Genomic DNA, 15,636 nt, shown 5'->3' with positions numbered 1-15,636 from the left:
GAAGTTTCCGCTGCTTGCCTTGTTTGTGTCGCCCGCTCTGCGAGTAAATACGCAACAAGGATGTCGCAGAAGGAGAGACCCACGTTCTATCGAGAGGAGCTCAACAAAACCGTGTGGGAGGTACCGGAGCGGTACCAGCACTTATCCCCCGTTGGCTCCGGCGCTTACGGATCCGTGTGGTAAGCAGCGAGCGGTGTTGCAAGGGGACTGTTGGTTGCGTTGCGTTGCATTGCATTGCATCGCAGGGCGGTCGAGTGGGTTTCCACCGACCGCAGGGCTTCCTCCCGGCGGGCTGCTTCGCCGATGTGTTCGGAAGAATTAGTGACAGGGTCATACTGTTTGCTTGTCTGGGACACTTTATCCCCTTTGAATTTGGTGGCACGTCGTGCACTCTTCTCGCTGTGGCTCGCATTTCTTCAGTGGGTGGGGATTATTGTTGTTTTCGTGCACAATTTTTCATGCTGTTTTTTCCGGCTGTCTCGAGGGAAAAAAAAACAAAAAAACTCTGCTGCTTTAATCGTGTTCCTCTTTTTTTTTTTTTTTTTTGCTCAAACCCCGTGTTTCGTACGATTATTATTACTCAACTGTGCCAAACGAAGTTTTTTTTTCTTTTTTCTTGCTGCTTCTTGTGTTTTTTGGAATGGCTCATCAGCCTCTCAAAACAGGGCTGATCGGCTGCATGCCCGTGCTTGCATCACCTGCCAGAGTGGTGCCTCTTGTACCGATACGATCTGTGTCCGGCCAACAAGCAGAGAACACGCTCTCCTTCCGTGGCAACACACACTATTGTGCTCCTGCAGCCGTCACCTCCATTATGCATTTTTTTTGTGTCCTAATCGGGTGCAGCCTGCAGACTGCCAGAAGGTCACGTGGTTTTCTCCCCCCCGAGAAAGTAGGCCCCCCTCGTGCATCGCTAGAGCTTTCCATAGATCCCGTCTGACGAGGATGATGACTCTAGAATGATGTCACCCCTTCGTTCCCGTTGTGGTACACCCATGACTCACGGTCCCGAGGTTAGGTAGTGGTCTCACTCGTGGGTTAGTCATCACATCGTCGTACTCAAAGTTTGTCACTTTGTGAGGCCGACCATCCCTCATCCTACATCTATAGCTGCAGCAGTGGGCACAATAGCATTCAGTACACACCAGCTGCGATATGTCTTTATGGCAGTTCAGGGTAGTAACTGTTGGCCCTAATACTGGTTGGAATTGCATGAAATTAGTTCTGAAGAGATTAGATATACATTGCATTTGAACATTGTTTTACTATTTCATTCTTTTTTTTTCATGTTCATAACAATACATCCAACATAAAGGTCAAAATACTTCAGTCATTAAAATGATTATTTGCATTGCTCATTTGAAATGGTGAACTGCCATTGCTTTTTGACATCTCGTATTAACCTCACATAAATTTCACTTTTTGATTGTCACTAAATAGTTAACACTTTCCCTCATGTTTTCCTCTTGGTTCAGTTTGTTCTAGTTGTTCTTAACTGTATGCATGTGTTATTTTGTGCTAGCCTTGCACAAAAGTGGGAATTATACAACCTTTTATTTTCCGTCCTCCCAGATTTTGAGCTCCTTCTGCAGGATTCCCAAAAATTCCCACCCATGCAAAAAAAACCAAAAAACTGTTGCACAATAGCAATTGCAACACAGAGACGTGTTTGGATTTAAACTGAAACTCGTTGTCCAGAGGCTTATTAATATTATGAGGCAGTTAAAGTTCAAAGTTCGGTCAATTCTTTCATGAGATATTTTAGTTTTCTACCTAAATTTCTCAACACCTTCAACCAGAATAAGGAGCAGGCGTACTAGACCCTAGAATAGGTCACCTTGCCATGAAAAAACAAGTAATGTACTCTGCAAGCTTTTTCAGATGGTGCCGGTGCACTGTTGGTGTGGTGTGGTTTGTGTGGAAAGTCAGTATTCGCAGTGAATGCTGCAGGCTCGGGATCCCAGTGTGGACTGTTTGCAGAGTGTCTTGTGTTACTCAGTTAGGGGGGAATGTATGCATTTCAAATGAGCAACTCTGAAAGATCTGTTTAATGCACTTGATTGTAGGCTCAGCAAGAAACTTGCAAGTGACATGCCGGCAGGAGACTCGCGCTCAAAACTAGCAATTGTACTCACTCCCGGAGCTTATTGTATTTAGTCTTGGTAGGTGAAGTCATGTGAGTTATGATGTCAGACGGGTAAAAACATCAATTTTGGGCTATCACTGTGGTTAAAGATGTAGATCCCTGTTATACAGGCATCATGAATGGCGAAAGATGGGCGGCAAATATAATATTTTCTTTAAATCTCAAAGTAAAAGTGCCGACAAACAGGACCAGGAAACGGTGTAGTTAAAATACTCAATTGGAGAAGTTGACAAAAATAATTTCATGCAGATGCTCTGCAATTCTGTTTTCAGTTTGTCTTCTGTTTATCATTCTCTTTGTTTATCCTCTGCATGTAAGTCCATAAAAAAAAGGGAGCTTGTTAAAAATGAATGCTTGTAGAGCGTACCAAACTTGATTCTCTGATCAGACAGACTGGGGAACCTGTTTCCTCTGTGCAGGGGAGGGGAGGGAGGGAGTGGTCCTGTTTCGTCATCACCTCTTGCAACAGAGCCCTTCGGAAAATGTCTGTGTTCATACCTCTCGATAGTTTGATTAAATCTGCGCTGCACAAATGAGCTGCTATTATTGCTGCTTCCGTGTAAACAGCTAAAGCAAGCTAGTTGAAACTGTGGCGGCGGGGTTGTAATTGCAGTGAGCCGGATTAATAAAGAGCCGTGTTTGTCTTGTGGGCAGAGTAAACAAAAACTTGTTCTTTTTTCCATTTGTCATTCTTTTGTGCACACAGTGTTCACCATCACAGCTCGATGACGCCTGTCACTGTTCAATGAACAACAAGGCTTGATGACTGTTCCTTTTTAATAATGCAGGAATTTATGGGAAGAGGTTCAAGGTTCCTCTTGTGTTTTGCATTTAACCGTCCAACTTGCATTGATGGGTATACTCAAGCAATTCAGCTTGATTTTATTTTTGTATTGCGGTCTGATTTTTTTTTTGCTTCAGTACCTCGAGTAGCCACTGGGAAAAATCGGCACGCCACCATATTGCCAGTCCGGTATCCAGTTCTTATAATACATCCATGGACGTACCCTGCCTTTGCCACATGACAGCTGGGATAGGCTCCAGCAGGCCCCCACAACCCTGAGTACAGGAGGAAGCGGGTATAGAAAATGGATGGATTCCCCACAGCCAGTAATGATTTACCAGAACCCAAGTGGCAACACCATTGATGCAGCGTTTAAAAAAAGGACTCGAGGTTCCTTAAATCTCCACATTCCATCGAGGCCAAAGCTCCAGTTTCCCCGTTGCCCTGCTGTTTAGCCAGCACTGCCTGTCTGACTGTGCAGTGCTGCTCCAGCCCACAAAACGTGTTTCATTTGCACTCCTCCATTTGCAACAGACTGATCTCCCATTGTCTCTAATCACACAAAACTCATGAATGTTTTGTCCCTCGGCCCTTTGCTAAAGTCTCGTGCTTGACTTGCCTCATCGCCGCCGACGCACCAACAGGTTGTCCTGCAAGACCTGTACACAGAGTACGATGGGTGCGGAGGGTTGTCTTTGATCTGCTGGAAAACAACGTGCCAGCTATCTCAGGTGATCCTGGTGGTGTGGACGTGTGACGCCCGCAGGATTGGGTGCCGCACGTGACGTGCGATCGATGAATCATCAGCTATTGGTTGGGTTGCAACACGAGCGGGAGTTTGCGCGGCTGAAGGTTCAAGCGTTTCATCTCAGACACGGCCTTGAACTCCGTTCACAATGCTGAAGAGCCGCAGTGAAACCCAAGACTGGGTCAGGCGTTCAGATCGCGGACATTTCACAACTTTTTTTTTTACGAGTTTGTGCCATTTCCCTTTCTTTTCCCCTCAGCTGTTCTCATTGTGGTAGTCTGCAAAGCAACCTTTACAATCTGGCGAGAGGAAACAAAGTTGTTCCTGCTACGGGTCGTAACGGGTCGTCCACCTGACGTGACCCCTCTGTAAGGAACGTGGTTAATTGTCTGTCGCTTTAGTTCCTGCGTACATGCAAGAACAAAGGAGAGAAAATTTATAGTTTATTTCTTTGCAAGATTCTTTTGTGCTTGATTATTTTCTGATTTAAGTATTTAGCTAAAGTGCTAAAAGAAGGAAATGATAAATTTGCATCATTTGTGCTAAAGTATCTTTTTGTTTTTTTTGTCGCAGCCACACCCTGCCTGCATTTGTGACTGATTGGTCTGGTCGCACCTCAGTCTGCTGAAAGTGAAACTTTGCAAAATGAATCTGCGATATCTCGATTTCAGTCGCTTCTTTCTTGATTTAGTCAGCAGCGGAACTTGACACAGAGTTAACTTAAGATCTCAAGATCTTAAGATACACAGCACATACACCAGTGATCACCTTTAAACAGCATGTTTACTTTTAGTTTCCTACTCAAAGTGATATTTTGATGGACCTTCCGGATGTTTGACGGGGGATTAAAAGCGGGTTTCTCACAGGGGTGAATGCCTAACTTGGGGTGTTGCCACTAACCCTGGGGCTAGTGCACCGTGTGACATCACAAAGGGCTGACTTCCAGAACTGTGTCAAACGTTTTGTTTTGTTGGAGAGAAAGAAGGAGTAAATAGTGGATTTTTCCCCCTTCCATTTCTGTTACGCTGGTTACCATGGTAGAGACGCACAGGGCTTTTCAGTGAAATTGTTGCAGTGAAACTTTCACAATAAGGGACCTTTTTAGAAAGCCATCTTCAACTCTTTCAGATCAACAGTTACGTTAATACTTTCAGCCTGCTCTATTTATTTCTGTTAAAAATAGGTTTGAACCCTGTTGGTTTGTGCAGTGGAGCTGATATTAGACAACAGGCTCAGTCATGTTCTACCGTTCAGCGTCAGGCTGCTCAGTCCATTAAGAAATGAAACTGTACTTTTGTACTTGTGTTATGCAATTTTTTTCTGCTTGTTTACTGCCTCAAGGCCGCCTACGCTATCTAGTAAAGACGTCCTTTCCCCTAAAGACACGGCATTGTTTTAATATTTTCATTGTTCACAGCCAAAACACATCAGAATTCGGATCTTTATTCATTGTAACGCAAGTGAGGGAACTGGTGGCTTAAAGCACTTTTTGATGTCTTTTGCAGCTCAGTGATGGACATGAAGTCCTACCAGAAGGTGGCGGTGAAAAAGCTGTCCAGACCCTTCCAGTCCATCATCCACGCCAAGAGAACCTACAGAGAGCTGCGGCTGCTCAAACACATGAAGCACGAGAACGTAAGTTGCCTCAGGGCGCTGAAACTGTGTGGGACTGCCTTTTTTTTCCCTCCCCAGTTAAGCTCTTGAGCAAGCTTTGCCTTTACGTTGCAGAAGTGCAGATACGTGTACAGAAGACTGACCTGGAACTTGTAGAAACAGGCTCTGTTGTTACTTCTCTTCTCGGATCTTTGCTTGAGCTGTCGCGACGGGAAAATCACGTGACCTACATCGCTGATTGGAAGCAAACACTCGAAACAGAAACTTTCCAGCGCCTGTATAGTGTGACGGTGCCACGGCGTGCAAATTCCAACCGTCAAAGTGACAACGTCACAGAGTGGCGGGCGCACCACGCCGACCTGCCGCCGGAGAGCTTTTGTTTGAGCACGACCTCAAAACTCTTTACGCATCTTGGGAAAGCTGAACCAAAGAGTTCAGCGTCCATGTTTCAATTTAATGCCTGTACGCTGTTCATTTAGTCTACAAACGGTGTTCTGCAGTGCTATTTCCTCTCACACTTGAAATGGCCTGATTTCATTGCTGCTAACTATGACATTCACTCACCTGGATAGAGAGGAAAGCCACTGTCACTGACTTACATGCCACAACACTTTTCAATATTTGGTTGTGTAGATTTTGACGCAAATTGAAATACCACATTGAAAATGTGCAAAACATTTCTGGTCCGTCGCGGCTTAGCCAGCCAACACCATTCTCTGTGGAAACAGCAGCTGAAGGCGACAAAGACGTCGGCTTTGTATCGCTTCCTGTCTAAAACTATCTTTTGAATCTTTTGCCACTTAGTCAGCTCGGCCAAGACCAGTGTCATTGGAACAGTTCAGGTGCGGTTTTACTTTTGCCTTTGCAGGGATGTATAGAGGTTTGAATCACATTCAGTTGGAACAGGAGGTAATGTTTGCAAGAAGTGAATTTGAGGAAACTCAAAATTCAAAGGCACCCTTTAAAACCCATTGCTATTCCTCTTTTATCACGCTACAGATGTCCTGCGAGCAGCATGTTAGGCCTCAGTTTGCAGCCTTCGGCAAAAGCACTGGATTATCGTTCCACTGTTGTTTGACGTTTCACGTGGAAGACATGGGAGAAAAAAAATTCAGTGGGCAGAAGACGGGCAGGGGTGTTATCACTCACCTGGAAGAGACATCAATGCCCCGAGTGATGTCACAAAGGGGTTTAATCAAGAGAAGGATTGACTTTTCCCAATTCTGTTTCCCAATTCAATTAAGACACATATTATTGTGACATAGGAAAGAAGGGTGCAGTGCAGAATTTTCAGGCCGCAAAGTCTTTTTTTGGTTTTTGTTTTGTTGTCTTTTTTTTTTCTTCTTTTTTTTTTTTTTTCGACATAGAAACAGTTCCTAGTTTGTGACTGTGGGCTGCTGCTGCGACGAGCAAACACTTGACTGCGGAGTGTGAATCCTCTCGTTACGTAACGGCAGCGGTTCTGATTCCTTCAAGCCAAAGTGACGAGCTTCTGCATCCTGTGTGTGTGGACAGGGTCTAAATGTGATTAAAAAAAAAAAATCCTGCTGTCTCTGTTGCTTTCAGTTACTTTCAGCTCCAAGTTTTGCAAGTCTCAGAGGGGGAAGCCCACCAGCAGCAGAATTTCTCCCCACTTGAACTTCAGTTGTGGGTTTTTTTGCAAAAAAATAAATAAATAAATAAAAATCCCCTCTTGGATCCTGTTTTCTGCAAAGGCCATTGTTTCAAGCAGAGCTGCATAAAGTTGTTGAGTGTGGATTAGTGCTGCAGGATGAACTGGTCCAGCTGGTGAAACACTCCAGTGCATTTATTTCAAAAACAAGGATTATATACTGTAGAACCAATGCTATTATCTCTGCACTGGATGCAGGATGTAGATTTTCCTCTTCTATTTTTTTGGGATTGGAATGTGCAGCAGCTTATGTAAAGAGGACGTGTGTTCAGTTTGTGATATTTAATGAGCCAGGTCGTGTTTCATCATACCAGGAAACGTTGCATAAAGCCGTCCCTTTTTAGTCCTCAAATCACCAAAGTGCTTTAACACCTACCTTTGCTCGACACCGAGAGGGAACTGTGTGTTTTGCTGTTGCCAGGAGACTCGGTAGGTTTGGATTTTTTGGAAAACAAGAGCGGCCCAATCGGCTGTTTGTTGTGGCGCCTGTCGACCAATCAGCCGCAAGCTTTTGCCGCCTGTAAGCTGCTGCTACCGCCACAGCTCTGCCTGTTTCCGAGGGGAGGGTGCGAGCTTGTGTGTGCATGCTCGCCGTGCACTGCGTGCTATAGATACACAGACCTGCGCATGTCGTTATCCTTTAATGTGTTTTCTGCCTTTGCTTTCTGTTCTCGGTTCAAACCTACAAACTGCAGTTGGATTTTAAATTTTTTGAGCTAATGGAACTGAGATGACTGTCGTTTTTTTTTGTTTTTTTCTTTCAAGTAAACTAAATGATTACCTGATGAGTAAAAACTTGATTCTCACCCTGTAGACACAACTTCAACGTGACTGCTGTCAATCTAGTCATCATGATGCACAAACTTCATCAGATAAATGTTGGTGCTTTCTATCAGAGCACATCCGCTGTGGTTTCCATTTGCCCTGCAGATGAGATTTTCAGTTGTTTCCTCACTGGAGCCGAGCACACTTGAGACCTTGTGGCATTTTTTTTTCTATCTTTTAAACTGCAGATTAAAAAAAAAACTGTCGTCCTTGAAAGTACGAAAATGTTACAAAGGCAAAACATTTTTGCTCACTTTTTTTGAAAGATGGTGAGATGAGGTGTTTTCAAGCACGTTCATTTCAAAAGACCACATGCCAGACAGTTGACATTATTTTTTTTTCTTACCAGTTCAAGAGCAGAGCATCACTCACCACTCACTTATTTGAAATTGTCCTTGACTGATGAAATCTTTTTTTTTCTTTCTTTCAGGTCATTGGTCTGTTAGATGTTTTCACACCGGCGACCACTTTAGAGGGCTTCAATGATGTGTAAGTCTCCCATCAGTCACATCTTCTGCATTCTTCCCCCTCTCTGTCCTCAATTTGTTCCCTCCTCGTCACCCGGCTAAAGTCCTGCCCCTCCCTGTCGGCGACTGGTAATGACGACACACAGTGCAGAGTCTAAAGTTAGAGACACGCGACCGGCTGTAGCTCATTCATGTCCTGCAGGTGGCCTGTTTTTTTTATATCCATATGAATGCAAGGTGACACGTGCGCTGTACACATCCCAGCTAATCTCCATGGTAACAGCCATCTGGCGGTCTCTGGAGAAGTATGTGTGCGCAGAATATTCAATCAGTGCCCTTGAATTCTCCACATGGCAGCAGCAGCAGCAGCAGCAGCAGCAGCAGCAGCAGCAGCAGCGTGCTTACAAGGTTGCGAGCATGTGAGGAAGTTTACCGATGGAGGGGTTTTTTTCTGTGAGTGTGTGTGAAGATGGAAAGAAGGAGAAACGTGCCCAAAGTCACCTGCTGTTGTAATACAGACACAGCAGATGCTGTTCACAAGCCAAGAGCGTATCGTCTCTGTCTGCCGGGACCAATCAGACGCAGACAGGATTAGCAATCCGGCGCGTGACTCATTAATGCAGTTGGGTTTCATTTGGTGCCCCCAGTTATGATGAAAGAAAGATAACTGAGATGAGACTCGAGTTGTGTTGCGTTCGGTCTGACAATGATACCCTTGCTTTGTCTGGTTTTGTGAATGCGGCCCTCCTGCACTGGTGTCCTCTCACCACCGGCTGTGCTGTGCTGTGACTGAGTCAGCTTTTTGTTTCGCAGCTGAATTATATTTAAGTGAGGAAATAAATTACCGGCTGTGAAAAGCTTATTAAGCTATAAAACTTTACGACTCTTACATTTTACACTGACACTGAACTATTCTTGTGTGCAGAGGCCATGAGTAGGTCTTTTTTTTCCCCCCCCCATAATTTATTTGTCTGTTGCTCCTGTTTTTCAAGCCTTCAGTTATCCAAGCAGGCCCAGTCACAACACAATGACAATGTTACGTAATTTCAACCCTGCCGTGCACTTCTCTCCCATTTCATGGTTCGCGCTTTTATTTCCAAGTGCTTGAGAACCACTGGCTCTCTTTTGCAGGTACTTGGTGACCCATCTAATGGGAGCCGACCTCAATAACATCATCAAGTGTCAGAAGCTGACTGACGACCACGTCCAGTTCCTAATCTACCAGATTCTCAGAGGCTTAAAGGTCGGTGGAGCTCTGAAAACGCACAAGTCCACTGAACCACCTAACACGTCCTACCAACCTGAAAGCAATATTGTGAATAATTGAAGAAAGGCCCACTCAACCATGCTAACATCTCTCTTTTTTGTCCCACAGTACATCCATTCTGCAGACATCATCCACAGAGTAAGTTTTTATTTCTACCCGTCTCCCACAATAAAGCAGTTTTCAGGTCTTGGTTTAGGTCGGATTTCAGACTCTAATGTAGCATTTTAACCCTTCATTTATAGCCTCAGAAAACATCGGGTTGTAGCTCCCTGCTTAAACCGATGCATTGCTGGACCATGCACATGTTTAGAAGATGTCAGAAGTGATATTGCAAAAGGCCAGAAACATCACAGGATGGACTTTTTTTTCCATTCCTGCAAAGTTCATTAACAAGATACAGAGCAAATTTTCTTTTTTTAATGTGGCACTTGTACAAAATGTAGCCCTGAAATCATAGCATAATGATGATTCAACTACTGGATCGTTACAGAGACCTCACCTTTTATCAAATGGTTAGAGCGGTGAATAACACCCTTGCAATTCTTAAAAACGATTTGGTTTACACACAACTAGAAATCTAGTTGCAGAATGCCTCTGTTTGCCTCATTTCTTCCTCTGTATCTTTGTCTCCAGGACCTGAAGCCCAGTAACCTGGCTGTGAATGAAGACTGTGAGCTAAAGGTGGGACTGATTTTAAAAATGAGGTTCCTGTTGTCTGATTGGCAAAAACCTGTTGGCTGAACCACCTGGTTTCTGCTTCCTGCCCCAGATCCTGGACTTCGGTCTGGCGCGGCACACAGATGATGAAATGACGGGATATGTAGCCACACGGTGGTACAGAGCCCCTGAGATCATGCTCAACTGGATGCACTACAACATGACAGGTATGTACGTGCACATATGCAGGCCGATATACTGTAGACCTTTGCAATGTGGCTTTTATGTCTCAAGCTGTTCTTGGTTGGGGAAGAAAAAACAGTGAAGGCAGTTTAAAGAGAAATGAGGCCAGACAGGCCAGGCCAGTCTGTGCTCACGCTGTACCACCAAGGCGGTCAACAGAGGGCCTCTTTATTCTCTGATTACTATGTATAGTAAGTGCAAAATTCTGAAATGAAACTGTGGTTTTTTGGCAGACTTGGAGCAAAAACATTTGAAATAAACCGGATGGAGCTTCCACAAAGTCTTCACTCATGCCACAGCCACATATTAAACTCATGTCAGACTGTGAAAATAAGCCTCTGTTTTCTTCTTCGAAGTCCCTTTGGGCAGCTGTATGTCAGATCCTGTGTGGCACTTATCTTATGTGGGCTTCACTCTGTTCTTTGTATTTCTTTACAATCTGCAACAGTGGATATCTGGTCGGTGGGCTGCATCATGGCCGAGCTCCTCACTGGAAAGCCACTCTTCCCCGGAACCGACCGTATCCTTCCACAGCCACAGCTTCCTGTGTGTTGCACAAGTGCAGTGTGCAGTCAGTCTTGGGTACAGATGAAGCGCACAGATGCACACAGGTCCTCTGTATTTATGCTGTCCTTGCTGTTAACTGCAGTACACGCGTGAATTCAGTTATTGATGACTGCGGAAGCCCTTTCACATGCTGGTTAAGCCGCCGCCTTGAGTTACTCGTGTTTGCAAACTCCCGACTGAAATTGCTGTGATATTATACGGTGACCATGCAGCATTCAGCACGACAACGTACTCAACTAACTTGTGAACAGATTACTTTACACTTATTAATTGGTATTAATCAGCAGTGTCCAGATCGAAGTGATGTCATTGAAACTAACCATTGACACAACAAGATGCAGATGAAAACAAATCATAATTGAGTGTCGGTGGGCCGCATGCCACAGCAGTCCAGGAAGAGCGGGCCTGTGCGTGTGCATGCATGTGCATGTGAGATGCGATCGGAGTCCCCCGAGGTCTGTGACTCATCGCTGCCCACCGTTCTCCTCTGATCCTCGAGAATACAGCGCCCCTTCCTGTTTCCCTCCCACAAGTCTTGCCATGCGCAGCGGCAGCAGAGCCTGGCAGAGTGTTTCAGCACGGAACACAAACCAAACATGCACTGAATGGCACAAGCTGAGCACAGCACTAGTTGTCTGTGCTCCCGCTGAGGAGGTTGATTTTTTTCTGTATGTTGTAGACTTGTCTTTTTTCATTTTCTTTTGTTTATTTTCCTTTCCTAGTCCATTACTAAGTACTATACAATTAAGTTTTCATTGGACATTTGTTTTTTTTAAAAAACAAACATTTAACGTTATTATTGTGACTGATTCCAAGCATTTATATGCTGTATTAATGCTAAAGAAGCTGAAAAATAACATTGAGGAAAATCTGTAATCCCCAGGTGGAGTCTTTTTTTAAAATTGTATCTATTTATTTATTTATTTTTAATTTTTGACTCTGTTTCTTAAACTTCTGAATAAACTCATCAACATTTTTTTAGGCAGGGCCTCTCTCAGTCCTCTCTCCTCCATCCTGTTTTCCTTCATGTGATTGTGGTAGACATTGATCAGTTGCAGTGTATTTTGCGTGTGGTCGGAACGCCGGGGCCCGAGCTTTTCCTGAAAATCTCCTCGGAGTCAGTGAGTGTCAAAAAAAGGAAAAACAAAACTGCTCGGCTCTGCTGCCTCTGCTACCTGTGTCTGTGCTCCCTCTGTTTTTGGCCTGGACCGGGTCTGACTTATTCACTGCCTCTTACGCTCCGTCACCTATGTGCACTTTCTTGAATTTGCTCCTGGGCTCTAGTTTCCACTTCACTCGGGCATAAAACCGTTTCCAATCTTTTCTTATCACGCAGCAAAAAGGCTTCTTTTTTTTATACTCTCTGTGTAGCGCAGCGCTGAGCTACAGAGTCCATAACTAAATCAATTCACTGTGACTTGTAGCTGGGGTGAATGTGTCATTGTGCGGGAACTGTCTCCCCCACTTCCTGTCAGCCTTTTTTTTTGAACACCCCTTGACTGAAGCCGTAGACATAAACCAACTGCAGCAGATAATGCGCCTGACGGGGACGCCCCCAGCTTCCCTCATAAGCAGGATGCCCAGCCATGAGGTGAGACAACCGGCCTCCTCCCACTCCCCCAGCCCATTCCATGTAACCCCACCACCACCCCAGCTAGACATACCTGCAGCCGCTGGATTAGTGTCATTTTCAATCAGGTTTTTCCTTTATCATCTGATGCCGTTCACCAGCTTCTGCTCTGACACCACTTGCCCTCTGTTCTTCTCCTCTTTCTGACTCGCTGTGTTTTGCTCAGCCAGACTTCCCAGGGTGCTTTGTTGGTGTGTTTCAGTTTTTTCCCTTCCTTTCTCTCCTGTGGAAACCTTGATTCTAAAAATGAGGGCATCATGTTTTGGGCAATGGTCCAAGTACCCATACTGATTGGTTTTCAGTTTATTATTTCAAGCACCAGATAAATATATGTTTCCATCACAAAAAAGCCTTATTTAAAGCAATGGCATAACTCACTGGCAAACCCAGTGCAAAAGACAAATTTTATCAATTGTCCCCCACAGGCGAGGAACTACATAAACTCTCTTCCTCAAATGCCCAAGAGGAACTTTGCTGATGTGTTCCTAGGCGCCAACCCGCTGGGTAAGTTCTGTCTGGCGCCTCAAGTTGCCTGCGCACTGAGTCCCTCTAGTGGTGACATAAAGACACAACCATGCGATTCTGCGTTTTTCTAGAAGATTGCCTCACTTTGAAAAGATTTTCTCACTCCCAGTCACAGATGCTGAATTTTACATTATACTATTTAAAGTAACTTTAAAAAAAAAAAAAAAAAGGTTGATCTTGTTTTTGGTGTGATTTTTGACTTGCTTCTTGTCTTTCTTCTCTCTTCATGTCCCAGCGGTGGACCTGCTTGAGAAAATGCTTGTGCTGGACACAGACAAGCGGATAACGGCGTCCGAAGCCCTGGCCCACCCGTACTTCTCACAGTACCACGACCCAGATGACGAGCCTGAGGCCGAGCCCTATGACCAAAGCTTTGAGAGCCGCGAGCTGGAAATCGAGGAATGGAAAAGTAAGACTTGCACATGCCACGGCTGTATGCAGAGCCGTTTGATTCAGAAATAATCCAACAACCATGTGTTGTTTCTTAGGGTTAACCTATGAGGAGGTCCTCAGCTTCGTCCCTCCACCCATTTGACAGCAGTGATGAGATGGAATCGTGAGGAGGAGGGACGGATGGATGGGGTGGGTGAGGGGCAATGTTTCCTCCGTTGTTTGATTTCCAAGGGACACTCTTTATGGCTAATCAGCCTCACATGGCTGTCCACCACTTTTGCTCGCACACTCATCTCACAACCTCGACATTCAAGTGCCTGCCACCATTCAGCCCATCGGGAGGACGCCGCGATATCAGGGATCAAACTTGACATCCTGTTCCTTCCGTCCACCAACACTTTGCTGTTCCTGTAACGCAGTGCAAAATTCCCTCATTGTTAAGTCTTTTTGTCCCAACGTTTACCATTTGAAACCAAGCTGTTTGACTCCATCAACCGAAAGATACTTGTCAGTATGTTTGAAAAGTAAATGAGAGACGTTGAACTGTTTTATGAAATGAGTACTTTGCAGTAATTGATGAATATCGTATGACGGACGTTAGGAAAGTTTCACCTGCAGTGTTTCAGTCTCCACCCATTGATATTATATTTTATTTCTGTCAGCAGACGTCACAGCATAAATACAACACAACAGTATTTGTACAGAGGCTCCTCAGCCAGACCACTGTATATGTGTAAAATTCTGAGTCAAACCTTAGCAGAGACTTGAGATAAGCCAAATAATACTAGATATGTCATTTAATATGTACGGGATAGGCTAGAAATTTGTAAATTATTCACAAATTTGCAGCTTTGTGTTTTGAAGACTTGAATCTGGAAGGCTCATTACGTCTTATAATCACCCAATTCTAAGTGTTGATACAAGAGGACCTGGCAAATGTATCTCCCCGCCCACTTTACACACCTTTAGTTTTCCTTCTTTTCCTCCATGTCCGTTTGTTCCTAAGTCCTTCTGATCACATGTTTCAAGTGAATGTCTCAGCCGCAGCCAATAGCGTCACAAAGTGCATGATGGGACCAGTTATGTTCCACCAGTTCACTGAACCACAACACCAACATAGTTAAATCATACTGCATATATATATCACAACAGTACTTTTGATGTTTACTGAATGTTGGGAATGCCAGTCTGACCCGTATTTATGATCTTTTGTTGTTTGTATTTCGATGTAAAAAATAGTATTTGTCAGAATTAAGTTTTTTTATTATTATTATTATTATTATTATTATTATTATTATTATTATTATTATTATTATTACTATAATTATTATTTATAGAGATTTCTTCATTGCTAACAAGATGCATTGACAATAAACTCAAACCCCAGTCCAGCCGTGGTGACTGCAGTCGGAGCCAACGTTGTTAGTTCTGTAGGTTTTAACCAGTAGGATGTACCTTGGGAACATTTATTTATCTTTTGCAAATTTTATAAGTATATCTTTTTCCAGAGTTTACATGGAAAATGTTCAGAAATCAACATTAAGTGTGTTACAAGGATGTCAACATGTTGAATTAGCATGCATTTGAGAAAGGGGCCAGATTTAAAGTGAATTTGGCTCTAGTCAAGCGAACCACATCAATATAACAGTTTAAGTTTTGGATAGTGGGTTTTTTCCCGGTGTATTAGTTTATTCTTTTGTGTGTAAAATCATCATTTGTCATCATGTGATTCTTACATGTTTTTGAGTAATGTGGGAACTATGTTTTTTGTAATTTGTTTAATTAAGCAGGGCACATGATTGTCAGAGTGTACGTTTACTCACTGGATTTTTCAGGGCAATGCTGATGCCTCATTCTTTGTAGATTTCTAAAGAAAGATTTGTATAAATTCGATTATTTATCTTGTCCTTATACCCCCACTGTCCGTAGTCACTTTGAGTTTGGCTTTCCTCGCCTGTGTGTTTTTTTTTTTTTTTTTTTACTATGCCCTTAAACACATTTTCACAGCACCTGTAAATACCACTCCCACTGGAAAATAAAGCCTATTATTTTTCACGTCTGTAACAATGCGCAGTGTGTTTGAAAGGGTGCGTTTAGT

General features: G+C 43.8%; 1 protein-coding gene across 2 annotated transcripts; it reads left to right on the top strand.

The window, feature by feature from the left end:
• The first annotated feature begins 48 nt into the window (after positions 1-48).
• On the top strand, positions 49-15,593 carry mapk14b (mitogen-activated protein kinase 14b). 2 transcript variants are annotated; one of them, XM_076014180.1, is made up of 12 exons: positions 49-179; positions 5,184-5,313; positions 8,220-8,278; positions 9,388-9,499; positions 9,632-9,661; positions 10,157-10,204; positions 10,293-10,407; positions 10,872-10,943; positions 12,502-12,581; positions 13,046-13,124; positions 13,381-13,554; positions 13,634-15,593. In XM_076014180.1, exons 1-12 carry the CDS (start codon positions 61-63, stop codon positions 13,678-13,680), a joined length of 1,065 nt encoding a protein of 354 aa, XP_075870295.1. In that variant the 5' UTR covers positions 49-60; the 3' UTR covers positions 13,681-15,593. The 2 variants fall into 2 exon arrangements, with proteins under 2 accessions (XP_075870295.1, XP_075870296.1); XM_076014181.1 differs by lacking the exon at positions 12,502-12,581 and adding an exon at positions 12,032-12,111.
• The last annotated feature ends 43 nt before the right edge of the window (positions 15,594-15,636 follow it).

This window comes from Nelusetta ayraudi, unplaced genomic scaffold (assembly GCF_046127955.1).
Source record: "Nelusetta ayraudi isolate G7.1 ecotype Tasmania unplaced genomic scaffold, CSIRO-AGI_Nayr_v1 ptg000168l, whole genome shotgun sequence".
NCBI lineage: Eukaryota > Metazoa > Chordata > Actinopteri > Tetraodontiformes > Monacanthidae > Nelusetta > Nelusetta ayraudi.
This window is presented reverse-complemented; position numbering and strand designations above follow the sequence as displayed.

Coding starts and splice junctions, on each gene's coding strand:
- mapk14b (XM_076014180.1), top strand. CDS start 61: ATGTCGCAGAAGGAGAGACCCACGTTCTATCGAGAGGAGCTCAACAAA. Junction 8,279..9,387: donor TTAGAGGGCTTCAATGATGT/GTAAGTCTCCCA, acceptor TCTCTTTTGCAG/GTACTTGGTGACCCATCTAA. Junction 13,125..13,380: donor CCTAGGCGCCAACCCGCTGG/GTAAGTTCTGTC, acceptor TTCATGTCCCAG/CGGTGGACCTGCTTGAGAAA.